Source organism: Oryctolagus cuniculus, chromosome 11 (genome assembly GCF_051225735.1).
Source record: "Oryctolagus cuniculus isolate XC-2025 breed Fujian yellow rabbit chromosome 11, ASM5122573v1, whole genome shotgun sequence".
NCBI classification, from domain to species: Eukaryota; Metazoa; Chordata; class Mammalia; order Lagomorpha; family Leporidae; genus Oryctolagus; species Oryctolagus cuniculus.
Genome location: NC_142877.1, coordinates 26,663,215 through 26,691,088, shown reverse-complemented (window position 1 = coordinate 26,691,088; position 27,874 = coordinate 26,663,215). Strand labels below are relative to the sequence as shown.

Sequence of the window (27,874 nt, the reverse complement as noted above, 5' to 3'; positions counted from 1 at the left end):
GGCCGCGGGCAGGGCCAGCTTCTGCGAAGGGTAAGCGCTTCACCCAGCGCCAGGCACGGGAGCTGCTCAGGAACCGCGCTGCCTGCCCATGTGCTGAGGCTCTTCATGGTCGCTGGGGAACCTGCCGCAGGCAGCGCCATCTCCTCCAGAGCCGGAATGAATGTGTAACGAATACCCTGACACGCTGCACTACATTCTGTCATTTCTTGTATTTAGAAGTGAGTGGATTTATTCTAGCAGGTGCTCAGCATAAATGCATCTTGAGCTGAAATATTTTATGATCTTTTGGAAAAATACCAGAAGAAGAGGAAAAACCCCACGGCCCTGCGAGCCTCCTTGCACTCTCCTATGGGTGCTTCATCCTGTGAACACGCTAGGAGAGACCTCCGGATTCCGCGTGCTGCACTTAGCCTAGTTCCACGAGCTCTTTCCACCAGACGATCGCTGACAACGGCTGCGGAATGTTCACGGAGCCCATCGAGGTCTCTTCACAACATTCTCCCCACCTTCCCCGGCTTGGGATTCTCACGCCAGCCTCTGATGCTGCAGCAAACCCTTGGGAGTAACGTTCGCTCCTCACCTGATGTGACCGGAGAAATGATTTTCTAGGAGTGGGCTTTTCCGAAACCAACCAGCCGGTGCTGAGCAAGCTCACCAAGCAACTGTCACAACTAAACAAATAACTTCCTCCATGCGGGTAGTGAGAAGTTATTCTCCGGTCAACAGGTCCACGTATGTAGGTACTTCAAAAAGTCTGTGGAAAATGAATTAAAAACTGACTTGCATAGCTCTTTGCTTAATACACATGCTCCATGAACATGCTGAAGACCTGCTGTGTTTGTTTTAGGCTATAGTCATGGGCTGAATCTCACCATCATGGTCATCCACCCATTCATGCATTCAGGAGCTTTTTTATAACTTACTTACCCATTTTGAAATGAGAAAGATCTCCCAGCACCCATCCCCAGTGCCCACAAAAGCCCGGGGTTGCGGGGACAGGCTGAAGTCAAGATCCAGGAACTCAATCCAGGTCTCCCACAGGTGGGTGGCAGGGACCCAAGGACTTGAACCATGAAGTGCTGCCTCCCAGAATACACACTAGCAGGAAGCCAGAATTGGAAGCCGAGCTGGGACTGACACCCAGGCACTCCAGTAGGGATGCAGGTGTCTCAAGCAGTCACTGTGCCCAGCGCCCACACCCACTCAGGATTTACAGAGCAGGATCTCTGGGCTCCAGCCCTGCCAATGTCTTGAGGTCATCCTCTTCCACTTCTTGTTGTCCCCCAAGAGCCTTTGAATTTGGGACTCCCCTCCCATGGCTTGCTCAAGTCTTAGCTCAAATGTCACTTCTGCCAGAGACCTTTGCTAGCCACCCTTCTTTTTTTTAAAAAAATGATTTATTTATTTGCTTGAAAGTCAAGAGTTACATAGAGAGGCAGAGAGAGAGAGAGGTCTTCCATCTGCTGGTTCACTCCCCAATTGGCCTAAACGGCTGGAGCTCCACCAATCTGAAGCCAGGAGCCATGCGTTTCTTCTGGGTCTCCCACACAGGTGCAGGGGCCCAAGGACTTGGGCCATCTTCTACTGTTTTCAGGCCATAGCAGAGAGCTGGGTCAGAAGTGGGGCAGCTGGGTCTGGAACCAGCACCCATATGGGATGCCATACTGCAGGCGGCAGCTTTACCCGCTAGGCCACAGCGCCGGCCCCTAGTCACCCTTCTAAGTCAGCATCACTCCCCATCGCCCCACCCTGTTTGATGCTCCTCATAGCACCTAACAACTGTGCGAAGAGACAGTGTCAGGGATGTGTTTCTCTCCAAGAGAGCAGTGCCAGGGAGGTCTGATTCACTACTTACAAACAGGTGTAGATGTAGCAACCCTGAGGCAGCAACAATGACTACTTCCATTTTATAAATGGTGAGACTGAGGTTCCACGGCTAGGAGGTAGGGTTGCTGAGAGGCCCCAGTGTACAACCGTTAAGAGTGTGCTGAGGGGCCAGCATTGTGGTGCAGCGGGTTAAACTGCCGCTTGCAACAGCAACATCTCACATTGGTATGCCAGTTCAAATCCTGGCTACCCCACTTCCGATCCAGCTCCCTAACACACCTGAGAAGGAAGCAGAAGATTTTCCAAGAACTTGGGCCCTTGCCACTCACATGGGAGACTCGGATGGAGTTCTAGGTTCCTGGTTTCAGTCTGGCCCAGTTCTGGATATTGTGGCTATTGGGGGAGTGAACCAGCAGATGGAAGACCTCTCTCTCTCTCTCTCTCTCTCTCTCTCTCTCTCTCTTTCTCTATCACTCTGCCCTTCAAATAAGTAAATTGGTCTTTAAAGAGCGCACCAAGCCACAAAGGGATAGAGTCCTTGTCCTCATGACGAGAGCACTGACAGGCAAGCTGGCTTAGTCGTCAATGAAGGAAGCCAGGGACACTTCCCGGAGGAAGTGATGTCTCAGCTTAGTTGGGAACAAGATGGGTTTGCTGGGGTGAAGGGAAGGGAAGATCCTCAGAGCAGAGGGAACAGCGTGGAGGCTGAAGGAGCAGCCAGAATTAGGAGCAGGTTGGTATGGCCAGAGGAGAGGACCCAAGGATGTGCTGTGAGGCCGGGGGTGGGGTCACCGCAACTCACATGGCAGGCTAACACAAGTCCCAGGGAGTGACACATGCCAAGTACCGCTGGGAAGATGGCTCAGGACCCCCACACCACACACCGCCTGGGCCAGACCAGAGGCTGCCAGGCCGCTTCTCCAAGACCACGTTGGCCCCTGACTCAAGGGGGCCCAGAGGCCACTGAGGTCTCTGACAGTCACTGCTGGCTCCCTGTGTGACTTCAGCTACCTCCATGCCCTCTCTTGGTCCCAGCCCCCAAAGGACACCCCCACCATCAGCCTGGCATCAACAGGATGCCACTGACCAGGGACAGCCTGGTGCTCCTGGACTCTCATCCTGAGACTCGGGCACTGGCCTCCCCACACTTGCTGAGTGAGGCTCACTCCCCACACTGGGGCTTGGCCCAGCAGCTTCCACACAAGGAGCTGAGTTCTCCTGCTCCCCAGTTATGCCAAGATATGGGGCTGCCCCCGGTTTGGGCAGGACTGGGGGGGAGCGGGGGTCTGTTCAGATCCTTCCAGAGACAAAGGAGCTGACCTGCAAAGAGTTCCAGCAGGAGCCCCGCTCCCCCTCCCTTCCCCCCTCTCCCTTCCTCGTCCACGTGTCTCTATTGTCTGCTCCCCGCTTCAGGGAAAGACACAGCCTCGGATGTGTCAAAACTACCACCCCCCGGCAGCAGGGAAATTAATTACTGGGCGATTTTCACTTCCTCTTGCAGCGCCCGCCCGAGCAAGGCACCGGAGCAGCACGGGCTGAGCGAGGCAGGCTACGACATGGGGGCACCTGCTCCCCAACACCATCAGTTCTGGCAGAAAAAGTTGAACCCCAAACCCAACAGGGGGCTCCAGTGGGAGCCCAAGCTGGGAGAGGGGGCTTTCCTTAGTTAAAGCTGAGTGTCCACGCTGGCCACTTCAGAACTGGGGGAGAGGGAGAGGCCTGCGGGCAGCAGGGCTGCTGCCAGCCAGCGCACACTCTGCTGGGCACCCCCCGCCCCGTGTCCCCATGGGCCTGAACCCCGCCTGCTTGGGGCTGCGCTCCTCTGCTCCCCTCCACCTCTCCTTCTAGTTTGTACTTTTCCTTTCCTTTCTTTGCATCTGGGGGCGGGGGGCTTCCTTTTTGTGTGTTTGGAGCTCTTTCCCTCCCGTGGGTGCGCGAGTCTCTCCATCTCTTTCTTTCTCTGTTTCTCTCTTGTGTCTTTTTGTCCTTAGCTTGGTCTCTGCTTCTATTTCCACCTCTCTCCGTGTATGTTTCTCTCTCTCTCTCTCTCTCTCTCACACACACACACACACACACACACGCACTCCCCTTTCTCCGTCTCTCTCTGCGCCTTTCTCGCCCTTTCTCGCCTCCTGCCTGCCCGCTGCTCCCTGCGCCTGGCCTGCCCCCACCGCCGCCGGTTCAAGGGAACGTGTGCGCAGCGATTGTCCTGGGGGACATTTGATGGATTAGAGCGCTGAACAGTTCCATTGCTAGGGGACCACCTGATCTCCTCCAGCCTGCGTCCCATATAAAGCCGGCAGCCGGAGTGCTGAGCGCAGCTCCTGCGATCGCCTGTCTGTGCGCCGCCGCCGCCGCCGCCGCCGCCGCCGAGCCCGAGCCGGAGCCGGAGCTCGAGCCGGGGCGGCCACCCGCCCGCCCGCCCGCCCGCCGGGAGCTGTCCAGTGCTGAAAGCCCGCGCGGACAGCCAATCGCGCCCGCTGGCCGCCTCCCCCCACCAGGGCCCCACGCAAGTGCCCCCGCCGAGCCCCCCGCGGGCCGCACCATGCCGCGCTCCTTCCTGGTGAAGAAGATCAAAGGGGACGGCTTCCAGTGCAGCGGGGCGCCGGCCCCCACCTACCACCCCTTGGAGACTGCCTACGTGCTGCCTGGCGCCCGGGGGCCTCCCGGGGACAACGGTGAGTGGGACCGGAGGGGTGGGGGCGGAAGCCCTCCCCAACTTGAGCCGCGAGGAGGGGCGCGCGCGCGGCGGGGAAGCCCGGGAGGAGATCGTGGGCGGCGTGCGCCTCCCGGGCTTCCCCAGGGCCGGCCGGGCGCGGCAGGGGCTGCGTGGTACAAAGGGAAAGTCGCAGGGGCGCCCATCCCGCGGCCACGCGCCAGCCGAGACTTTGAAAGTTGTGGCCCCAGAATGGGGCTGGAGTGAGGGGGTGAGGAGAAACACAGAGGGAGCTGGGGAGGGGCCAGAGCCGAGAGGGGTGGGGGGAGGCGCGCGCGGGGGGGTGGGGTGGTCGGGGGTGCAATGCACCGGCAAGGTGAAGCCACAGGGAGAGACCCGGTGTGTGTGCCCTGCTAGTGGGGGAGGTAAGGCGCTGGGGCTGGCAGTCCCTGGGGACGGGGGTGGTCTTGGGGGCACCTTTAAATTTGCTCCCCCAGCAGTGCCAGACCACAAGAGACCCCCACAAGAGGCCCCCTCACTGAACAACTCTTTTGTTACCCTCTCCGCATGCCTGCCAAAGGCTGGGTCTGTCCTGGGGACTGCCAGGGAGACAGGGTTCCTGGAAGGGGTTCCCCCAAAGTGGTTCCCGAGTCCCCGGTCTTCCCTCCCTCCCCACCTCCAGCGTCTCACCCCCTCCACAGCCAACCCTGCTGCTCCTTGTCAGCCTCCCCCGCCCCCACCCCACTCCACCTCTTCTCAGAGCAAGTTTCTGCAGGGACGAGGGTGTGGGGGACAAGAGAGGTCGTTCAGACCCAGAAAGGGGTGCACAGGGAGCACAGGGAGAAGCAGCAGGGGCTGTTTCTGCGGTCCCGATCTGCCTCCGGGGGATCACAACGGGGTTCTCCTCTGAGGGTCCCCGAGCACCGCAGGTGCCGGCAAAGAACGTGCCCCCTTTGGCAGTGAGATATCTGGCATCACATGTGGCAGCAGCTTTGGAGAGAGAGGGAGGGAGAGGAGAGAAGAAAGGGCTGGAGGCAAGGGGGGAGCTGAGACGGCAAAGACAGGAGCCCGGGAGGGTGGGGGCTCCCACCTCAGGGATTTCCAAGCACTGGCCACATTCCATCACTCTGCCAAGCCAGGCAGAGAGAGGGTGCTGGGCAAAGGGCTGTGTGACCTCATCAAGGTCAAAGAAGTTGAGGAGTGAGCAGGGATGCAGCCACAGCCCCTCGGCCCCTGGCCTCTCCCAGATCCCCAGGAGCAAAGCTCCTTCTCTGCTTGCAGGTTCCATGTCCCACTGTCCTCAGTTCTTGACCCTCTTGGGGCCACAGGCAGAAGCCCACGAATAGGGCTGGGCTGGGCTGAGAGTTAGCAGAACAGAACTGAGCCATCTGGGGCCACGCCAAGGCTGGGGAGTGTGTGCTAGGAGCTGGGAGAAGGGACCATAGCTGTGCGACTGGGAAACAGGTCCAGCAGGGCTGACACCAAGCACTGGGCTCCCACTCCCTGAGGCCCCTCCGGTCCTCTCCTCAGGCCAGCTGAGGAAACCCAGAGAATTTCCCACACACAGCCAGAACTGCAGGCTGCTCCTGGGGGGGTCGGGAAGCGACGTCTTGCCTTGAATTCAGTCCAAAGAAAAAGCTTTCAAAGGAGCCCCTGAGTGAGGGGTGGGTAGCAGGGCAGGGGCAGTACCACCAACAGCAGTGTTGCTGTGGAGTTCCCCTGGGGTCTGACATCCTAGGGCCACCTTTGTCTTTGTCCCTATAGTTGCACAGGGCTCCAGCCCTGGCCTCTGGGGACTCCTGAGGCTGTCCTCATAGCACGCCTGGCCGGGACGTGGGAAGCCTGAGCTGCACATGGCTGACTTGCTGTGTGACCTTGGGCAAGTGCCTCCCCGCCTCTGGTCCTCAGCCTCCCGGCAGTGAAAGATGCCATGAACTAAGCATCCTCCCAACTCTGACGCGTTGAGCTTGTGAAGGTCAAGTGTGGCGTGGCAGGCGTGGGGATATGTGACAGAGGGTCTGGTGGGCAGGGTTTCCTTGGGGAACTGTGAGCACACACGCTGTGGCTCAGGGTGGCAGGGGCTCTGGGATCAGGCACTCTTCTGGGCTTCAGTCTCTGCTGGCCGATCTGTGGTGAGGACAGGCACCCTGACCAGGCCACCTCGGCAGTGTCTGCATCAGACAGTCAGGGCCAGGGATGAGGGGTGGCGGGGACTGTGACCCTTTGAGCCTGGGCATGAGCAAGAAACACAGGCCACCTTGGTGCATTTCCGGGGCCTCTTCTCCCCCTGGGTGTGGCCAGACCAGGCAGTGAGGGCTCCCTCACTCCATGGGCCAGTGGTAAGGGGGGCAGTGCTGAGGGTCCGGGGAGAGCCGGGCTCCTGGTGGTCCGTTGTCTCCGCTCTGCCGGAAATAACCTTGCTGAGCGTTTGAGGGAAGTGCGAAAAATTGCTGAGCCGACGTTTTTCTCTCCCAGCGTGTGTGAGTGTGCTGGGTAAACAAGGAGAAAGAGAGGAGGGAGGGGGGAGACGAGGAGAGGGAGGGAGGGAGGGAGGGAGTGTGGGCGGAGGGAGGGCCTGGGGCTGGAGATAGTTCCAGTTATTAGAAAGATCCTCTTACAAGCCATTCCTGCAGCTCTGGCTGCAGGGTCAGGCTGAGGCTGAGGCTGAGGCTGAGGCAGGCGGGGGCGGGGGGGCAGCGGGGCAGGAGGTTGAGGAGGGGACAGAGGGAACCTCTGAATGTGGGGGTCAGAGAAGCCACAGGCTCCTCACAGACACAGGACCCTAAAGGAGAGATGTAGCCCCTGTTCCAGAAATGCCTGGGAATGCCGCAGAATTCCTGGAGGGCTACACACACGCACACATGCACACACACACACGCACACACACACACACACACGAACAATGCTCTTTGCCTCCCTACTCTCTTCCTTTTCAGATCTGGAAAATCATCCAGATCTCTCTGCAAAGCTCCCCCAGACAAGGAGCCAAGCTCTGCTCTCGCGTCCCCTCTGATAAAACGCTGCTCTTCCTCCCCTGCTCCTCCGGCTCCTGCTTCTCCCCTGGGTGAATCCGAGCATCGGTTCCATCTCCCGGTGAGCTGCCAACTCACATCCTCCCAACCCTCTCAGAACCTCGCCTTCCACCAAGCCCAGCCGCCGTGGCCCCAGGCCCCCGCCCTGGGGGACGCAGGGACTCTCAGCTGCCCCAGAGAAGGCAGCTGCTCATCCATCTGCATGTTGGTGGTCTCGGGGCCCCTGCCAAGGACATCTTCTGGAGGGTCCATCTCCTCTCACACTCAATTCTGAACCCCAGCTGGGTGCCGGGGCCCCCTCCCTCTGCACCCTGGCCCTGTGCTACCCCTGTACGCTCTCAGAGTGCATCCGACCCAGGCAGAGGAGGGATCGATGCCAATCCAATAGCGCAGTTGTCTGCTCTCTGCAGCTACAGTAAGCCCCCGCCAGCACGCTGAGGAAGAGCGCCTACGTCTACCCATGGGCTTATCTAGTCGACCACATTATACCAGCGCCCACTTCCTCTCACTCCCTCTGTCGGCGCCAGGTAGTCGCTCTAGGCAAGGCCGAGTGCCCCAGCTGCTGCAAATCTTCTACCCCACGCCTCGGAAAGAGCATCTGGGGAGCAGGGCTGCAAAAGGGCTGCTGCACCAGTCCCCTGGCAGAGGGAGCCCAGAGAAGGCGGGGGAGACGCCCAAGGACATGCCGCAGGCCCATCTGCATCGCCCATAAGCACCACCTCCCCTGGCATCTTGGTCCTAGTCCGGGTCCAAGGTCCAGGTTACTGACACGTCAGAGGTTCAAAGTCTAGGTTCAGGCCCAATACCCAGTCCAGCATCAAGGTCTAATATCCGGTCCAACTTCAGATCTAGGACCAGGCTTGAGGTATAGTAGCATGATAAATGTCTGAGGTTACAGGTTCAGGTCCAAGGTCAAGTTTCATTGTCTAGGAACATGTTGGCATCAACATTCAAGACCCAGGTCCAATTCCCAGTCCAAGGACATGGACGGACTCTCACAGCTGGCTGAGTTAAGGCTTAGTCCCCCTTATTGGCTTTCTGTGTGGTCTTGACCTGGTCTTCCCCACTCCAGCTAGTTTCCCCTCTCATGAACTCAAGCAGTGGACACGATCTACTTTGGCTATGACTTTCCATGGACTAGAAATCCGACTTAGCTATGAATTCACGGCGTTCAGGAGAGTGGGGACTGGAGGACCCAGGAGGGACATGGAGGGTGGGGGCCCAAGGTTCCCCTAAAGCCTGGGGTTGCAGGGGAGCCAGGTAGGGAGTGTCCAGCTCTGGCTCCCGGCAAGAGCAAGCCCCTGTGCCGGTGCAGCAATTTATACACCCGAAGGCTCTCAGGCCACACACACAGCAGGCAGAGGGTGGGGAGGGCAGGGGAGGGTCAGCTCAGGAACACAGTGCTGGACTCTGCTGGGAGCTTCATCCGCACAGTCTAGGGATGCCTCGGGGGGGGGGGGGGATGCACCTCTGCTGAGAGCGGTGAGGCCCCCAGGCCTCTGGCCACCTTCCCAGCTGTGGCCTCCCCTGGAGTTCAGTGTCCACCCCCAGGGAAAGCAGGAGACCGGGAGAGGAGGCAGGACACTGCACAGCACGCCCTTCTCCACCAGCCGGGGCTGAGCCATTCTGGACGGTGAGCTGCTCGCTCCAGCCGCCGCTGCCTCCTTAAAAAGCCTCTTATTGATTCCTGCAGAGCTGTGGACCTCCCTGTGGGCCACAGGAATTGGGTCACAGTCAGGGAAGACCAATGCATGGGGAATTCCAGGAGGTGGGGTTGGTGGGGAGAGACCCTGGAATGTTCCAGAAGCTCCCAGAGCCTTGGTCAGTGGGCATCAGTCCCATGCCCTTCAGCCCTGGGCACGTTAGGCCAGACTTCACTGTGGCCTCTGCTCATCTGGACCCAGGGACACCCCCTCCGCGGGCAGACGCGCCAGCTGCCAGGCCTTTGCGGGAGGTGGGTGTCATTGCTGGTCCAGTGCCCAGGGAAGCGCTAACAAAGATGCTGTGGTAAGGGGAGGGGGAGGTATGCAGCCCCTTTGCCCAGCTCTGTGAACAGACAGGAGGAACTATTTTTATCTCGCTCTGCTGCTGACAGACCTGGCTTTCTGCTCAGCTGGCTGGGGCTGAATCTCGAGGCCCGAGGCCCTGGCACAGCAAGCAGCAGCTCTAAATATACCCATGCAGCAGCCCCTGCAGCCCCCGCCGCCCAGCGGGGCCGAGCCCTCCTCGGGAAACCGGGCTGCCTGGGGAGCTGGCCTGCTGCTGGGCCCCTCCTGGCTGCCCGTCTCTGGACAGGGAGGTGGGACCGGAGCCCAGGAACTCCCTGGAGGAAGTCAGGCGCCCTGGGAGTCTGGACCAGCTCCACTTTTCCAAAGGCCAGTCCAGCTCTGCCAGGAACTGGCTTGTGACCTGAGGGTGGCCAGGGGCCTCTCTCTCGGCTTCAGTTCCTGCGGAACAAGGGTGTGGGAGGCAGTGACCTTGGACAGGAGCTAATGCACCTTAAAGCACTTAGGAAGGTGCCTGGTACACAGTAAGTGCTCAATAAGTGTTGTCATTACTAAATATTATTTGCAAAAACATACAAGGGCCGGAGCATTTTCTAGAACATCAGCTTGTGCTTGCCCCAACACTCCACCATCCCGTAAGACATGAGCCCACCCCCACTTACCCCAACCTGCTCACTGAAACCCCCTCCCCTCCCTCAGCAACCTCCAGTTTTTGGAAAAAACACAGGCTTCGGAGGGGTGCAAAGCTGCCCTATGCTCCAGTGACCTTGGGCAAACCCTTTCCCCTCTCCGGACCTCTTCGAGGGCTGGCACCTGGGATTGCCCCACCCCCACCCCACGCAGGAGCCAGGCAGGGGACTAAGGCCTCAGTTCTCACACACTCCCCTTCCCATTGCTCCCTTAGGCCCAGACTCTTTTTTTTTTTTTTTTTTTCAGATTTATTTGAAAGACAGACTTACAGAAAGAGAGTGAGAGGAGATACAGAGAGATCTTCTGTCCACTGTTCATTCCCCAAATAGCCTCAAGAGCTGGGGCTAGGCCAGGCTAAAGCCAGGGACCAGGAGTTTCTTCCAGGTCTCCCACGCAGGTGCAGCAGCCCAAGCACTTGGGCCATCCTCCACTGCTTTCCCAGGCCATAGCAGAGAGCTGGCTTGGAAGTGGAGCAGCTGGGACTCGAACTGGCACCCAAATGAGATGCCAGCACTGCAGGCCATGGCTTTAATCCACTACACCACAATACCAGCCCCCAGATTCTTTTTTTTTTCTTCCAGTGGACTCTGGCCCTTTGAGCTGAAGCATCAACAAGACTCTTGGGCCAGGAAACACAAAGCTATCAAGGTGCAAGTGCACATCTCCAAATTGCTTCTGGGCCCTCCCCACAGCCCTACATGACAGGGAAGGCTCTGCTTCTCAGCCCTCTAACAGGAGATCTGAGCCCAGAGAGGCTGTGGGGCTTGCCTAAGGTCACACAGCTAGGGTCTGTGTGCAACAGCCAAGACTCTTTCCTCGGGGTCCCTGCTTGTCTCTGCTTCTGTCCAGACTAAAGCCAGAGTCCTGTCTTAATATGTTGGCTGGGGGGTGGGGAAGGCCTCTGGGTTCCATGCATAGGTTAGAGCGTGGCTTCAGTGTTCCCTGGGATTCTCCAGGGCAGGGGCCCAGAGAGGTGAAGGGGTTGCCCAAGGTCACAGAGCAGCCTGGCACAGCCATGCATATCTCCTTCACTCGGTCAGACTGGAAGGTCATGGCCAGAAAAGGCGGGAACAATCATCATCACAACACTAACAACAGCTTGAGAGCCTACTGTGCACCAGGCGTTGTCCTCGGCACGTCACGGGCACTCGCTCACCCAGGCCCGTGGTGAAGGCCACTCTGCAGATGCCTGTGGAGCTGAGAAGGGGGCAGGGAGCAGGAGAAGCAGACGAAGGGGACACAGCGCCTTGATTCACACAGGCTGCAGACAGGGTCTTTACAGCATGGCCACCAATCCTCTCCCCCGTACAGGCCAGGCGCAGAGAGGCCACACAACCTGGCCAGTTAGGACCACCTCCTCCCGACATAACCACACCGCCTTTGTGATGAGGCTTATGCAAACCCCCGGCCACTGCACATCAGGCCTGGGCCCACTGTTCCCGTCCTGAAGGCAGCTCCACACCCACACTGGCCTTTGCACACTCCCAGTTTCAAAAGCCCCCAGCCACAGAAGAAAGGCGCTGCAGTGCTGTGGGCCGCCAGCAGAGGGCACCACAGCAGAGCACCCAGCTGGAGTGAGAGCCATCCTGTTCCCGTAGCAGTTTTTCATCAGAACATGGCCAGGGAATTAGCATCCTGAGTGAGAGAGAGAGAGAAAGGCGAGGAGAGCAGCCACAGGATGTGTCAGGGTGGACGCCAAGAAAACAGCAGCACTAAAATCCATCTGGGGACGCTGGGAGTGCTGCTCCTAACAGCCAACTCACGCCGTGGGTTCCGTGTGCCAGGCCCTGGGTGGGAAATCCTGGTTCTGATCTCCTGGCTGCACAACCTTAGGCCTGTTCCTTCCCGTCCTCGTCCCTTGGTTTCTCTTCCATAAAATGGCATCAACCGCGCAGTCCGAGGGTAGAGGGCCTTCACGTCGGGGGGGGGGGGGGGGGCGGGACTCACACCTAAGTGTGAGTTAGGTCATTCTGTCTCCTTACTGCTTGTTTATTGGTAGGCTCTCTACCACAGAGGCACAGAGAAGTAAAGCAGTTTGTCCGAGGTCACCCAGCTGGGACTGGGAAAGCCAAACTCAATCCAAGCAAACACGAAAATAGTGCTCTGGGCCAGTAAATCATCGTTTTACATAATACCACGCACCACTGGCCAGGTACCACCCCAGACAGATCCCACACTATTCCCATTTCCAGAAAAGAGACTCAAGGCACAGGCACACACTGACTCACGTAAGGTCACCCAGCAGGACTCTGAGTCAGAAAACCAAATGGCCCTTCCCATGCCACGGCCCGGGACCACATGAAGTAGAGAACGGTCCTGAGCCCAGGTGGACTGGCCCTGCCCCCAGCAGACCCCAGTGGGCTGGGGAGTGAGGCTGGCCCGGCAAATCCGTATCACTCGGTCCTCAACTGCCTATGGCTGCTGGGTTGGGCAACCCAGCCATACCCCTCCCAGGGCCCTCCCAGCTTGCGGGAAACAGGGGAACAGAACAGTGGGTTCCCATCCTGGCTCCACCCCTTGAGCAGGTGCCCCCAACCCCTGTGCACCTGGTGCCTCTTAACTACAGCAAGAGTACCGTCGTGAGGATTCAGGGAGAGGTTGGCAGTGAAGTACTTAGCCCAGAGCCTGGCACACAGCGAGTGTGCAATAAATGGCAGCTGTCACGATTATTCGTGGTTACAACGTGAGCAAAGACAGAGGGAGAAGGAGGGGTCTGGGAGGGCCCAATGGGTACCGAACTTGGTCTGAACATTCTGGGAGAGGGCTGGGTCCTGGGGTGGGAGGCAGGACGCTCCCGACCAACAGCAGATGGGAAGGGAGGAATGGGACGCTAAGAGCCTGCTCACTCAGCCCCACCCCTGTTAAAAAAAAAAAAATGCCACCACCGCTCTCCCTGCCCCGCCCCCATCTGACCACAAAGCCACTTCCTACTGAGTCCTCCACTCCCACACTCCCCAATTACTTCTGTGTACAAAGAGCTCTGTGCCAGCCGCTGCAGGAACAGAGGAAAAAAACAAGGGTGCAGCCTCGCCTACAGGGCTGGGAGGCAGACTTCACCCTGTGACACCCCAAATGCCAGGAGAGAGGCAAGATCCCGGAGGCTGACTCAGCCGGGCTGTGGGAGGGAACAGAAGCTGCCCACGCTGCTCAGCCACAAGTCTGCCCGCCCGCCACCTCGGAATCCCGGTCCTACCCGCTCCCACCCGCTCCCACCTGTTCCCACCGCCACCTCGGAATCCCGGTCCCTGCTGACAATGCCCTCTTCCGCCTGCTCGCTTCAGTCGGGGCGGGGAAGGGCAACCAGACCTGAGATCTCAGAGGGCAGGGGGAGAGGGTCCAGCCTCCAGACCTGCCGCACCCCAGCCGTGAAACGTCCCACAGGGGCCTCTCCTCTGCTGTTCGCTCAAAGCAGAGGACAGCGCGAGCGCTCAGTAACTACCTGTCCGGAGGATTCCTTTGCTCAGTATCTGTCAGAGACCGCAGAGAGCCCACCCCTGCAGGGGGCACTCTGCAAAGGTGCTAGAACCAGGTAGACCAGAGGAGGCAGAGCCAAATCAGGGTGGCCCCCACGGAACCCCCGGGAGAGCCCCAGCCTGCCCCAGCTGGGGCCCATGGCACAGGGGGTTTCTGGTGCAGCTCCGGTCCCCGTGCAGAGAGGAGGAAAGGTAAGTCAGCAAGACTTCCGGGGAGCAGGGGCCTGCCACACACTTGGCAGGTGGCTCTGACCGGACTGGGGTGCGTGGGGGTGACAAGTATCCATCACACAGCCACTCTGAGCCAGGCACGTGTGGGCACTCACATCAAAGGCAGACAATTAAGTCATCTGCAATGAAGTCACTTTCTCAAGCAAGTAAACAGGCTCACTGGAACAGCCACCACCCCCACAGCAACTCCCGCGGGCTCCTCCGTCACCTTCCTCACTGGGCAGGGGGGACCCTGGGGACAGCTACCTGAGCAGTCTGCTCGTGTGTACAGGGCCTGCACGGCACCTTCCTCTCTCCACTCAGTCCTTCCAACCACGCTGGGGGCGGCTGTCCAATCACAAGCTCCATTATGCAGATGGAAAAACTGAGACGAGAGGAAGTTGCAGGGCAGGAACAGCAGTGTTGTGGGAAAACGCAGGGGCCTCTCGCTCAGACTGCTATGTCTCAATCTTGTCGGCCCCACCACTTAGCAGTTGTAAGCTTAGCCTGTTTGCTGTGGACCCCTGTGGCTCAGTTTCTCTATCTGCAAAGTGGGTATGGCAGTAAGCTCTTCACCGCGTGGCTGTGAGCACCTCGGGTGACCGTGAAGGCAAGCCAGCAGCAAAGCACGGGGGCGCGTGTTCCACGGGGTGGGAGAGAACGATCTGGACCCAGGAACCCGACCCTGGGAGCTTAGGCGCACGCCTGCGACCAGAGGCCTCCCAGCGGCCATCCTCGCCCAAGAGCTGCCAGAGGACGCTGCGGGGCGCGGGAGTGGCTCGCCCGGAGCGGGACGCCCTCTTGGGGAATTCGTCCTCAACGCCCCCCGCGCCTCCTGCACTTCTCGCCCCCTCCAGGTTACGCCCCGCACTGCCTGCCTCCGAGCAGCTACGATGCCGACCAGAAGCCGGGCCTGGAGCTGGCGCCGGCAGAGCCCGCGTACCCGCCGGCGGCGCCGGAGGAATACAGCGACCCCGAGAGCCCGCAGTCGAGCCTGTCGGCGCGCTACTTCCGCGGGGAGGCGGCCGTGACCGACAGTTACTCCATGGACGCCTTCTTCATCTCGGACGGGCGCTCGCGGCGGCGCCGGGGCGGGGGCGGCGGGGACGCGGGCGGCGCCGGGGACGGCGGCGGTGGCGGCGCCGGGGGGCGCGCGGGGCGCACGGGGGCGTCGGCGGGCGGCGGGCACCGGCACGCGTGCGCCGAGTGCGGCAAGACGTACGCCACGTCGTCGAACCTGAGCCGCCACAAGCAGACGCACCGCAGCCTGGACAGCCAGCTGGCGCGCAAGTGCCCGACGTGCGGCAAGGCGTACGTGTCCATGCCCGCGCTCGCCATGCACGTGCTGACGCACAACCTGCGCCACAAGTGCGGCGTGTGCGGCAAGGCCTTCTCGCGGCCCTGGCTGCTGCAGGGCCACATGCGCTCGCACACGGGCGAGAAGCCGTTCGGCTGCGCGCACTGCGGCAAGGCCTTCGCCGACCGCTCCAACCTGCGCGCGCACATGCAGACGCACTCGGCGTTCAAGCACTACCGCTGCCGCCAGTGCGACAAGAGCTTCGCGCTCAAGTCCTACCTCCACAAGCACTGCGAGGCCGCCTGCGTCAAGGGCGCCGAGCCGCCCCCGCCGCCCCCCGCCGGCGCGGCCAGCTGAGCCTGCCGCCTGGCCCGCGCGCCGCGTGCCCCGGGCTCCCCACCACCTGCGCCCGCAGCGCCCTCTCCAGCCCCAGCTGCAGTCCCCTGTCCACGCTGCCCGTGGGCACCCCCAGCCCAGCCCAGAATTCACATCTCACTTCCGGCACTGTCTGCCCCCGCGCCCCATGACCCACGCCGTCCTTTCCGGCTACCGCTCGGACCTCCACCTCCTGTCCAAGGCCTTCAAGGCTCCCAACTCAGGCACCAGGTCCGCACCTCTCCCAAGCCCCGGAGCCGGAAGTTTCTCTCGCCCAGACCCTGCGCCGCCTCACTTCTGCCCTTCTTTCTCTTCTCAGCGGAGGCGCAGACCTTCCCTTGACCCCCAGGCCAACCTCGGTGTACCCACCCGCCCTTTGCAGCCCTCAGACCCCAGTCCAACCCCAAACCATTCTCTGGCCTCTCGGCTGGGTCTCCCTATATGTGCCCCTCTGCGAGTCGGATCTCCCGGTCTGCCCTGAACCCGTCCGTGCCATTCACAGCCCTCGCCTCACACGCGCACGCACCACACACGCCCGCTCCACTCGCCAGGCCCCGGGGTTCTCATCGCTCGCTCCCAGATCCCCTCCTCCCTAGCAGACCTAACCTCTGAGTTTCCCCGACAGAGAGCGGGCTCGGGGCCGCGCCCCTAAGGTAAGCCCCTCTCTCGGGGGTCTCCAGCCTCCAGCTGCCCTCCCCCGGGGCCTCTGCGCACTTTCCCCATCCCAGGACTCCAGTACTGGCCGAAGTCTGGAGGCCTCACCCGCGCCCTTCTCCCGGTCCAGCTGGGCCCTCCTCGTTATTTATTTGCGTATTTATGTATTTATTTATTTATGAGTCTATTTAATCTCTCGGTCTCCCCCAGGGACAGACTGGCTTCCCCAGCTGGACTGGTGGATCAGGAAGCCAGGCACGGAGAGGGACGAAGGCCATAGAGGACTCCCCCTGCAACACACACACCCACCCACACACACACCCACACACACACTCTCTGTCTCTGGTCTCAGGGGAACCCTCGCCCCAGAGCCTTGCTAAGGAAGGGGACGCTAGAACGGGAGGCGTGGCCTGCTGACCCTCAACCAGGGCAGTGCAGCGACCTCAGGAGGTCCTGTCGTGGGGCAGGTCCCCGCCCTCCTGAGCCCTCCGCTCGGCTCCAGGGAGCTGGGAGAGGGGGATCCTCGTTTGTTTCCTGTTTATTCCTCTTGTCCAGGACCCCAGGTTCCAGGGACCGACTGAGCCCCGGACCCCACTGGGGCCTCTGGCCCGCGCCCCGGGAGGAGCGCTCTCTCCCGGCCACGTCTATGCAACTGGCCCCGGGCAGAGGGGCGGGGGCTGCCAGCCCCCCGCCCGTTGGCCGCCACTACCTCCTCTGCCGCCGCGCTTCCACAGGCCCGGGCGAGGAAGAAGCACACGCCTCCACGCGCACGGCCCGGCCCCTCTGCTTTAAGCACACGCCTTTGCCCCCAACCCAAGGGCAGGAGTCCAGACTCCTCCAAGGACCCTCCTCCGCCACCCCTGTCTACCAGCCACCGTGCAGACCGGAAGGGCCCTGGGGCTTCAGAGAGGTGGGTGGTCCTTTGCCCAGCCAGCTCCAGGCCCACCGGGAAAGGAGGCGGCAGGGACGGCAGGCGGGCGAGGGCTTGCAGAAGCAATTACGGAGGGTGTTGACCCTGTAAATAGGAACTTCTGACAGCAATAATTTTCCATGCATGCTAAGCCTTTTGGCCATATTTTGTATGAGCGCTTGGCGCTCCCTTTTCCTTCCCCCAAGTCACCCCCAGACCCCCATCCCCTCCCCACTCTCAGCAGTATTACTTGTAACGCAATTCAGGGATATTAAAGGGACTTTGGCCACTCACCAGCGCCTCCAGACCTTGTGATGGGGGAGGGGAGAAGGGGAGGGCATGGCAGGCAGGATTTTTCCTCTCTGTTTGCCTCTGCATCCTGCGCTGCCTTACCTGGCACCAGGGGTCACCCAGGCCCCTCCCAGGTCTCCTCAATCCTAAACAGTCCTCAAAATTGGGCTCAAGAACCAAAGTAAGAGCACAAGTGAATGATGCCAGATCCCTTAAGACAGCAGGGAGTGGTACAGCCTGTGGCTCATCAGCGAGTCTGTCTCACCTTAAAGAACTGCAGTCCAAATCCCCTGCCCCGTAACTGTGGAGTGCATCTGTGTACCACAGCCAGTTGACAACCCCTGGTAAGCTCTGCCCCATGTCGTCGCCTACAGCTCTGCCCCGATTCTGCACAGTCACACCCGGGCCATGCAGGCATGTGGAGAGGCTGAGTGTCTCAGCAGACCACGGGGCTGTCCTGGAGCTGGCGGGCCGCGGGCATGGAGACGTTCAGGAAGCTGCTGGTCAGTCAGTCCACACTCTGCAGCTTCGGCGTGCCTGCAAAGTACAGATCTGTCCTAGGTCTTATACAAAGCTCACTGGGGACGATCAGCCCCCAACCCCCAACCCACTCTCGCCCAGAAGCAGGGCGGCGGGCAGTGGGCACTACCACCTCCCCTGGGGCCTTCTCGTGGGGTTCCTCCTTTCGTAAGTGGTGTGCACAGTTTTTAGACCACCTCTCTCGTACCTGCCTACACCTTGTCCCTTCACACACCTCTGGGCAGGTGGCTGTGTTCCTGGCAGTGTGCTGGGTGTGCCCAATACCGACAGCAGCCATGGGAACTCCCCGGCCCAAGCAGTCTCCAGCAGGCACCTGCTGCACTTCCTCACCCTCCACATACACGCCACACCGTGCCCTGCCCTGGCGACTGTTACCCATCTCATGTGCGTTTCAGGCTCAGGGAACAGAAACTACTCTAGATCCCTTTGAATCCAAAAATATTTATATTGGGTGCTGGCAGCTGGTGAAATTCAGGGCAAGACTGGAAGACTGAGCCCTCACCCGGACTTCTGGATCCCCAGGAGACCACTGCCTCTCCCACAGTCAGACACGGGGATCAAGAGGCTGTGCTGAACGACTGACGTTGAGACTAAAGCATGGCAGGTGCCACCAGGGATGGCGGGGGGCTGCCACTGCCGCTATAAGCTTCCTCTGTGCTGACACTGGAAGACTCCACAGAACATGGCCCAGGACCATGTGGACAGCAGCAAGAGCCAAGGCAGCAGGAAGATGACCCTGGTCCAGTTTTGCCTACGGAAGTACATCCGAATGGCAGACCACGACTCACTGTCAGTTCCCTTGTTGCAAAACAGTCTGAGGAAAGTGGTTTTGAACTGTCCAGACAGGCCCTGCAGAGGGGGGGGGCAATGGGTGCTGGGTGCCCGTGGGCAAAGTCCAGTCCATTTGTCCTGGTCCCTCCTGGAGAGGAGCGTGCAATCTGGGAACCTCCGTTTCTGGAGGATCTTGACTGGTCAGAGTGACACCATCCCCTGGGTTCACAATGAGCACATTCCCCGATTCTGGCTGCTGAGACTAGAAGAGAGAGGGCTGCTGGAAGCTTCTGGAAAACTTTGCTGCTTTCTTCCTTAAGAAGTCCAGACCGTCTTCCCCTTGAACATGAACAGGGCAGCATGTCGTCTTGTGACCATGAAGGGAACCAACCTCAGCACGCAGCCTGCACCATGGGTGGAAAAGTGAGGACAAGGAAAAAACCCGTGTCTCTGATGACGTCGGGGAGCCGATGAGCAAAGCGCCCTGAAACCCACGCTCCGCGAGCCGCTGTGTGGGACACAGGTGAATTACCGTTTAAGTCGGTTGAATCAGCTTCCTGTAACCCGCAGCCCAGAGCACCTCAGTGGGCTCACGCTCCAGTCTGCTTTCCCCAGCGGCCTCTGAGGCCTTCAGGACCACCTCCCCTCCCCCAGCCTCTGCTTCCCCTCCTACCAGCCCGGCTGCCGCACCCTGCGACTTTGCTACACAGAGGAAGGGGCTCCCGGCCTGCTCCATGTATCTCATCACACCCCGGCTCCCGTGTGCACCCTCGTGCACCACTCCAAGACTTACACTTTCATTGCTGGCCTTCCCTGCAGGCTACCTCCACTTGAAAATCCCCAGAGCTTCAGCCCCACGCTGAAGCCTGACTCCGTTCTCCTCTGGGGTCTCCCACTTGCACCCACCCACTCTTACACAAAAACCCAGAGGTCATGTCTCCCACCTCTGCCTCCCCCACCAGGCTCTGTCCATGTTTCCCCTCCATTCTCTGGGCCCCAGCCTGGCCAGCTGCACTCTTACGTCTCCCCTGGGCCACTGGACCAGCCTCCTCGCTGGTTTCCTTCACTCGTCTGCCTCCCTGCCTCCCTGCCTCTAGCCACAGCAGGCCACAGTTCAAAAATGCAGATCCGATCATATCTGACTTAGTCTCCTTAGACGGTTGAAACAAACCACCCTGGCCAGGCTGGCTCACAGCCAGCGGGCACTGATTGCTCACAGCTCTGGAGGTACGGAAGTCCCAGACCAACGTGCTGGCAGACTCAGGGGCCGGTGGGACCTCCTTCCAGGTTCACAGACACCCTCTCGTGACACATGGGCAAGGGAGCTCTCCAGGTCTCTGTTCTGAAGGCTCAAGTTCCAAGAGGACTCTGCCTCCTCCTGACCGTCTTCCAAAGGCCCCCTCCTAACCCATCACTTCGGGGTTCGGAGTTCAGCAGGAGGAATTGAGGCGGGACATGCAAGTGTCTCAGCATTCCAGCTCCAACCACTGCCCAAAGCCCAACCTGCTCACACACAAAGCACCCTCGTCACATCCCCACATCCCAGCTGCCCTGAGAGTCCTAACCTATGCAGCATCGAGCCTCACGTCTAAAATCCAAAGTCTCCATGGAACTGGGGAGCTGTTTCCCCAGTCAGCCAAGGCACAAGGACACCGGGGTGCGCTGTTCCCCAAGACACGCTTCTGAGATGCAGTGGTGGGACAGGCCTGGGACAGCCTGTCCACTCCATGAGGAAGAGGAAAGAAGAGAGGGCCGACAGACCCAGCGAAGGCCGAACAATGCAGAGCCCACGAGCTCTCTCACTGTTCAAGCATAAACCATTCCAGCCCAATACCCTGCCCTCCAGGGCCACTGGGGCGGTACTCCCGACCCACTAGGCCGCGCCTCAGCCCACTGGGCTCCAAGCAGCTCTGCTCCGGTGGCTGTGGAGAGGGGCTGTCTGGTCTGCCACAAGCAAGGCCATGGTCCCCTCTTCTGAGACCCAGGAGGCACCCGATGACCTTGACCTTCCCTGTCTGAGCTGGTACCCTCAGCCAAGTCCCTGCACAGTCCGATCCTGTGAAATCCGAATGCACCTCACAGCGTCACTCCACGCCTTCCCTTCAGCTCACGCTGCCAGTTTCCCTGCTGGGGTGGCCAATTCTGCCCATGACCCACCCCCCTCACCGCCTCCTCACCCAGGGCCCCGGACCCCTCACCACCTCCTCACCCAGCGGCCCCGGCCCCCTCACCGCCTCTCACCCAAGGGCCCCGGCCCCCTCACCGCCTCCTCACCCAGGGCCCCGGCCCCCTCACCGCCTCCTCACCCAGGGCCCCGGCCCCCTCACCCAGGGCCCCAGCCCTCTCACCGCCTCCTCACCCAGGGGTCCCGGCCCCCTCACCGCCTCCTCACCCAGGGCCCCGGCCCCCTCACCACCTCTTCACCCAGGGCCCCGGCCCCCTCACCACCTCTTCACCCAGGGCCCCGGCCCCCTCACCCCCTCCTCACCCAGGGGTCCCGGCCCACGCTCAGTGTCTGCTGTCAGATGCCCTTTTTCTTTCTTTCTTTTTTTTTAACCTGGATAGGCTGAGAACTTTCCAAGTCTTTACATTCTGTTTCCTTTTTGCTTAAAAATTCCATCTGGTGGAGTTGGGGGTGTGGCAGAGCCGGCTAAGCCACCACCTGTGATGAAATGAGCACTGGTTTGAGTCCCGGCTGCTCCATTTCCGATCCAGCTCCCTGCTAATGCACCTGGGAAAGCAGCGGAGGATGGCTCAATTCCTTAGGCCCCTGCACCCGCGTGGGAGACCCAGAAGAAACTCCTGGCTTCGGCCTGGCCCAGTCCTGACCACTATAGTCATTTGCAAAGTGAACCAGCGAATAAAGGATCTCTGTCTCTCCCTCTGTGTAAACATTTGTTTGTTTACTTGAGAGGCAGAGTTACAGAGAGAGGGAGAGGCAGAGAGAGATCCTTTACCTGCTGGTTCACTTTCCAAATGACTCCCCAAAAGGCCGCAACAGCCTAGAGCTGCGCTGATCCGAAGCCAGGACCCAGAGGTTCTCCCGGGTCTCCCATGTAGGTGTAGGGGCCTGAGCACTCGGGCCATCTTCCACAGCTTTCCCAGGCTGGATCGGAAGTGGAGCAGCTGGGACTCGAACCTGTGTCCATATTGGATGCCGGCGCTGGTTTTACCCCCTATGCCACCGCGCTGGCTGGTAACTGCCTTTCAAATAAACAAATAAATCTTTTAAGAAATCCATCTTCAAGCCATTTCTTTCTGCTTGCATTTTACTCTGAGCAGTCGGGAGGAGCCAAGCCACACAGCCAACACTGCCTTACAACGGTTGTGGCTCAATGTCCACTTTCCTTTTTCTTTTATTTCTTTTTAAAGATTTATTTATTTACTTGAAACTCAGAGTTATACAGAAAGAGTAGGAGAGGCAGAGAGATAAAGAGGTCTTCCATCCACTGGTTCACTCCCAGCTAGCCGTAACGGCTGGAGCTGCGCCAATCCAAAGCCAGGAGCCAGGAGCTTCCTCCAGGTCTCCCACACGGGTGCAGGGGCCCAAGGACTTGGGCCATCTTCTACTGCTCTCCCAGGCCATAGCAGAGAGCTGGATCAGACGTAGAACAGCTGGGACTTGAACCAGTGCCCACATGGGATGCCGGCACTGTAGGCGGCAGCTTTACCCACAACACCACTGTGCAGGCCTCTCAATGTCCACTTTTTTTTTTTTTTTTTTGACAGGCAGAGTGGACAGTGAGAGAGAGAGACAGAGAGAAAGGTCTTCCTTTTTGCCGTTGGTTCACCCTCCAATGGCCGCCACGGCCTGCGCGCTGCGGCCGGCGCACCGCGCTGATCTGATGGCAGGAGCCAGGAGCCAGGTGCTTTTCCTGGTCTCCCATGGGGTGCAGGGCCCAAGCACCTGGGCCATCCTCCACTGCACTCCCTGGCCACAGCAGAGGGCTGGCCTGGAAGAGGGGCAACCGGGACAGAATCCAGCGCCCCAACCGGGACTAGAACCCGGTGTGCCGGCGCCGCTAGGCGGAGGATTAGCCTAGTGAGCCACGGCGCCGGCCTTCAATGTCCACTTTCATCACGCACAAGGTCTGCCTTCCCCAAACGCTGGATTCCACGGGCACTCGGCCACGTGCTCTGCCTGCCCTCCGCCACCCCCCTCCCCTCCCCCCGGCCTCGCGAGCACGGAGACTCCTCTCGGCTGCCTTTTCCCTCCGCATCAGGGCTACCTGGGCCTCTCCGTGACGACGGAGGCTTTCTCCGCGGCTCTCCGCGCCGGAATCACCTGAATGGTCCACACCGCGCGGCGGCTTCTTGCTACACGCATCTCACAATTCCCGCACCTTCTGCCTACTGCGCCGCCCCGAAGCCACTCCGGCTGTCTCAGACACTTGGTAAAAGGAAGCCGTGCACCCACGGGCCAGCTCCTGTCCTCACCGCCCTGGAATCTGTGGAGGATAAATAACATCCATTTCTTTCTCACTCTGGAGCCTGGGATGCCCTAGCAAAGGGGCTGACATCTTGGGGTCTGGCGCGAGCCACTTCCGGGATCTGAGACACGGGCTCCTCACGGAAGGGTAAGGGGCTCTTCCGGGTCTCTTTTCCAGGGCACTAATCCCCTGCGGAGGACTCTGCCCCCACGGCCTAATCACCTTTCAGTGTTTTGTTTTGAAAGATTTATTTATTTATTTGAAAGGCAGAGTGTGTGGGGGGGGACAGAGAGAGAGAGAGATCTTTCATCTGTTGGTTCTCCCCTCAAATGGCCACAAAGGCCAGCGCTGGGCCTGGCTGAAACCAGGAGCCAGGAGCTTCTCCTGGGCCTCCGACATGGGTGCAAGGGCCCAAGCACTTGGGGCCACCTTCTGCCTTTCCCAAGAGCATTAGCAGAGAGCTGGATTGGACGTGGAGCAGCCAGGACTCGAACCAGCGCCCATGTGGGATGCTGGTGGGGCTTTACCAGCTGTGCCACAGCACTGGCCCCTCTCAAAGACACTTCTGACGCCAACACGCTGGCAGTGGGAGTTCCAGTTAGGGATGTGGGGAGTCTGCAAACCTGACCGCAACTGTGGGAGCTGGCGTTCCCCTCAGTCACCTCCTTGGGGGTCCCGTGCTACGCTTCTGCAGCACTTCCCACCAACGTCTCTTTTCATTTATTTGGGGGGGGGGAGAGAATCTTCCATCTGATGATTTATTCCCTAAATGCCCACAACAGCCAGGCCTGGGTCAGGAGCCTGAAACACAATCCCGGATGCCCACATGGTGGGAGGGACCCCAGCACCTGGGCCATGACTGGCTACATTACAGGGTGTCCATTAGCAGGAAACTGGAATCAGCAGAGTCAGGACTTGAACCCAGGCACTACAGGTTCTAGGCACAACACGTGGTGCCTTAACCGCTGCCCTCAACTTTTCTCTTCATTCTGTTTTCCATGAACGCTTTGAAGTTCACTGGGACTAGTCTGGAAGTGTGGACCGAGACCGTCAAGATCTGTTAGTAATTTTCAGTGCAACACAACAGCTCACAGCGAATGAGCACTCGCGATGCCTCACACTGTCTCCCTCCGCCAGGCAGGTGACAGCACTGTGGCTCTTGTGTGGTGCAGGAAACTGCTCACAGACAGGTGACGGGTCCCAGGTCAGCCATGCAGCGAGATGTGAGACCTGAGCCCAGACCAGGAGCAGGGCCAAGGAGGAGCCTGCAGCGAGTCCCCCACACTCTGTTCTGCCTCCTGCCGGTGAGGTCTGAGCCGAGTGGGAGGGGACCCAGGAGCAGAAATGAGGGACAGGAACAGCACAGTGGCTGGGAAGGCGTTGGCTCGGGCTGGGGGGCACCGGTCAGTCCCAGGCTCCCGCGAAAGGGACAGTGGCTGGGAAAGCGTTGGCACCCCGGGGCGGGGGGGCGGGCACCGGTCAGTCCTAGGCTCCCAGTGGGTGACAGGTGCCAGCACACCCAGGGCAGCAGCTCAGCACAGGGCACGCCCTGGACAATGTTAGTTCCGGGCTGTCACGTGACTCGCTCTGTCTCCTGGATGGGAGGAGGACGGACAGGAGGGGGCCCTGGTGAGCCCATGAGAAGCCATCTAAAAGCTGCCTCAAGGCCCGGGCTCGGCAGGCACCAAAGCTTCGGGAGAAAGAGGCGGCTCCTGTGCACGAAACCGGAACAGGAGGGGCCGAGCCTGGTGCAGCCGTCACAACGCCAGGCATACGGGCGGCCCGTATGCCGTGTCCCGGTGCCGGGTGTGGGTCCTGGCTCCGCTCCCAATTCCAGCTTCCTGGCACTGCTCCCCCTGGGAGGCAGCAGCTGAGGGCTTGAGTACTTGGGTCCCTGCCACCGGACTGAGCTCTGGGTTCCCGGCTTGGGCTTGGCCCAGCTCTAGCTGCTGCAGGCATTTGGGGAGGGAACCAGTGGATGGAAGACTTCTCCCTCCCTCCCTCCTTCCCCCTCCCTATCTCTCTCTCTCTCTCTCTCCATCTCTTTGCCCTTCAAATACAAGCTTGAAAAAGAAAAAGAACAGGGATTTAGGGACCAGCGGAGGGCACTAGGAGGCGATGGAGAGGAAGCCAGCGTCACGCAGCGCTGGCTGCTTGGAGGGAGGGGCGCTGACGACTGGGCGTGGCTTCCGTGGCACAGAAACCCCGCCCAAACACTCAGCAAAGTGCTCTGCCGGCCCAGCTGCCTCTCCTGGGAGACCCTTGGTCAAGGAGAGAGCTTCCGGGCCAGCGCAGCCGCCGAGGCACGAGCGGGCGCTGCTGGCGGCTCAGGCCAGCCGGGGCAGGGAAGGCGCTTGTCCACTTAGCTCTGCCCTGCCCCTGATCCCCGCGCGGGGTTCGCCGAGCGCTCGGGTCAAGTGCACGGCAGCCCCCATTGCCTGACGTGTGACACCCTCAGGGCAACCTCCATCAGTGAGGGGCGGGAGTCAGTGGACACACCCACCCCTGCGCCTGGGGGGGGGCAATCCGGATGCCTCGTGGCTACAGGACTTCTAGGGCTAGATGGAAAAGGCCAGGAAGCTTCCAGCAGGCTCTCTTGGGACACCTGCTCCTGGGAAGCCCAATGGAGAAGCCATGTGCAGCGGGCGTGCCTGACAGCAGGCAGGGGTCCCGCCAACAGGCAGGTTCCCCCAAGCTGCTGAGCCCGCGGCCCAGTGTGGAGAGCGCCAAGCAGTCCTCCTGGGGGCGCCCCCTCTGTGAGGATAACAGAGCGGTCAGCTGAGGCCGCTGAGTGTCGGAAGGGTTTGCTTTGCACCATTAACTCCACCTCCCCCCCACACACACACACACCAGGGACATGCACCCAGCCCAGACGGAGACACCAGCCCCCCGCAGCACCCCGCCCCAGGCCTGCGCTGGCCCCCAGGGAAGGCCTCTCGCTCTTACCCAACCACAGGCTGCTGTGGCCGACATAACAGCACTACTGACTGGACGGGTGTTTGCAGCTCTTCTACGGTCCTGGGCCAGGGTGTGGAGCCTGTCCCACCCCCACCCCTCACCGCCCTGCAAGGGTGGGAAGCCCGGCTCTCCAGGAGAAAGCGAGGCCAGGTCCTGCAGTGCTGTTCAGAAATCAGGGGCCACGCACTTCAGGGCAGGGTGAACCTGCTGGGGTTCAGAGGTGAGAGCAAACAAAGCCAAGTCCTCTGTGGCAGTCTCACTCCCCTTGCCAGGGATTGGAGTAGGCACGGACATAGGATAATCTTCTTGCCCTTGGCGTGGTGGGGGGAGGCGGCTCTTTGTTAGAAAGAGACACAAGGGGGTGACTTTACTTCCACCTGTGAACGTTGTGAGGTAGTGTGATGTGATGTGATGTTCTGAGCTACAGCAGCCATACTGGGACCATGAGTAGCAAAGATGAGGACAAAGCCAGATGCTAGGATGATGGCACATAAAGATGGCGTGACCCTGGTCTTGGGTGACACTGTTCAGCCGCTCTTCACCAGTCTTGGAAGTGAGAAAGCCAATCTTCATGTTTAAGCTCTTTTAAGTTGGGACATGTGTATGGTAAGACACCGAATTTGATACCAGGAGTAGGGTAACAGCTTGATGAGACTGAGGTCAAATCTCCATGTTTCCACTCCAAAAACCACTGTCCTGCCCTCCTGACCTCCTGTAAGGAGGAAGACCCCTTCCCTCTCAACAGAAGTCTCCGATCTCAGTAATTCCTGGGCGGAAGTGCGGGTGGCAGCTCCACTTCCTGAGCCGGGACCAAGTGCAGAAGCCGAAAGCTTCCAGTGACACTCACAACAGCCTCGCCATCCTCGGTTCTGGGAGGAGCCGGAACGGTGACTTTCTCCAGCAAAGCGGGATGCCAGAGCCCCGGGCACCGCGGTGATGGGCAGCGTCACCTCCCCGTCCACGTGGGACTCAGAAAGCCAGTGACGGCCGAGGGCGCGTGGCCCCACGGGGACAGTGCTGTGGCTCACCTCTCAGCGCCGGGGTTCAAGCCCCAGCTCCACTCCCGACCCGGCTTCCCGCCAGGGCACCCTGGGGAGCAGCTGCAGTACCAGGCTCCCTGCCGCCAAAGTGCAAGACCCAGCAGAGTCCCCGCTCCTGGCTTCAGCCTGGCCCGGCCCTGGCTGTTGCAGCTTTCGGGAAGTGACCCAGCAGGTGGAAGATCTCTCCGTCTGTTTCTGTATCTCTCTGCCTTTCGGATAAATAAAAATAATAATAGAATTTATTTAAAGAAAGTGTCACCTGTCTCTCCCTCTCTCTCTCTCTGTAACTCTACCTCTCAAATACATAAGTAAATCTTAAAAAAAAAAGTGTCAGTAACCAACTGGCAGCCTCCCAAGGGCAGGATTCCAGGGAGCTCCGTGGGACAGTCGCTGCGGGTGAGCCACGCAGCGCGCAGGGGTGCGGAGGGGCCTCTGGGGCCGGGCTGCTGGACCTGAGCCCCAGCTCGGCCACTCAAGCCCCCTGCCCTCGGGTCCAGCGCCGCCACCTGGGAAACGGGACCTACCTGGCGGGGTCGGGAGTTACTACACAAGCAGCGTGCTCTCCACGCTTTGCAGCCTGCACCGGCTTCCGGGAGGACTGCCGTGGGCGCCGCCGCTTCTGCCGACTCACGCCTGCTCGGCAGGTCCGGCCACCGCCCGCCAGCGCGCCCGGGGCCGACCGCGCCTCCCCAGCGCCGGGACTGCACACTCACC

At 60.3% G+C, this 27,874-nt stretch overlaps 1 protein-coding gene and 1 long non-coding RNA gene across 4 annotated transcripts; one reads left to right on the top strand and one right to left on the bottom strand.

Moving 5' to 3' along the window:
- Nucleotides 1-190: 190 nt before the first annotated feature.
- On the bottom strand, nucleotides 191-27,874 carry LOC108176616 (uncharacterized). Of its 2 annotated transcripts, XR_011379954.2 has the most exons (4): nucleotides 27,685-27,874; nucleotides 26,109-27,369; nucleotides 22,962-23,180; nucleotides 191-754 (listed from the first exon to the last, which is right to left on the bottom strand). It is a non-coding gene; the product is annotated as an uncharacterized LOC108176616 (long non-coding RNA). The 2 variants fall into 2 exon arrangements; XR_001793275.4 differs by lacking the exon at nucleotides 191-754 and having other exon boundaries at nucleotides 22,049-23,180; nucleotides 27,685-27,872.
- Nucleotides 3,260-17,423, top strand: SCRT2 (scratch family transcriptional repressor 2). Of its 2 annotated transcripts, XM_089307230.1 has the most exons (3): nucleotides 4,369-4,505; nucleotides 7,420-7,576; nucleotides 14,752-17,423. In XM_089307230.1, the coding sequence occupies exon 3, from the start codon at nucleotides 14,940-14,942 to the stop codon at nucleotides 15,546-15,548; it is 609 nt and encodes a 202-aa protein (XP_089163356.1). In that variant the 5' UTR covers nucleotides 4,369-4,505; nucleotides 7,420-7,576; nucleotides 14,752-14,939; the 3' UTR covers nucleotides 15,549-17,423. The 2 variants fall into 2 exon arrangements, with proteins under 2 accessions (XP_069908079.2, XP_089163356.1); XM_070051978.2 differs by lacking the exon at nucleotides 7,420-7,576 and having other exon boundaries at nucleotides 3,260-4,505.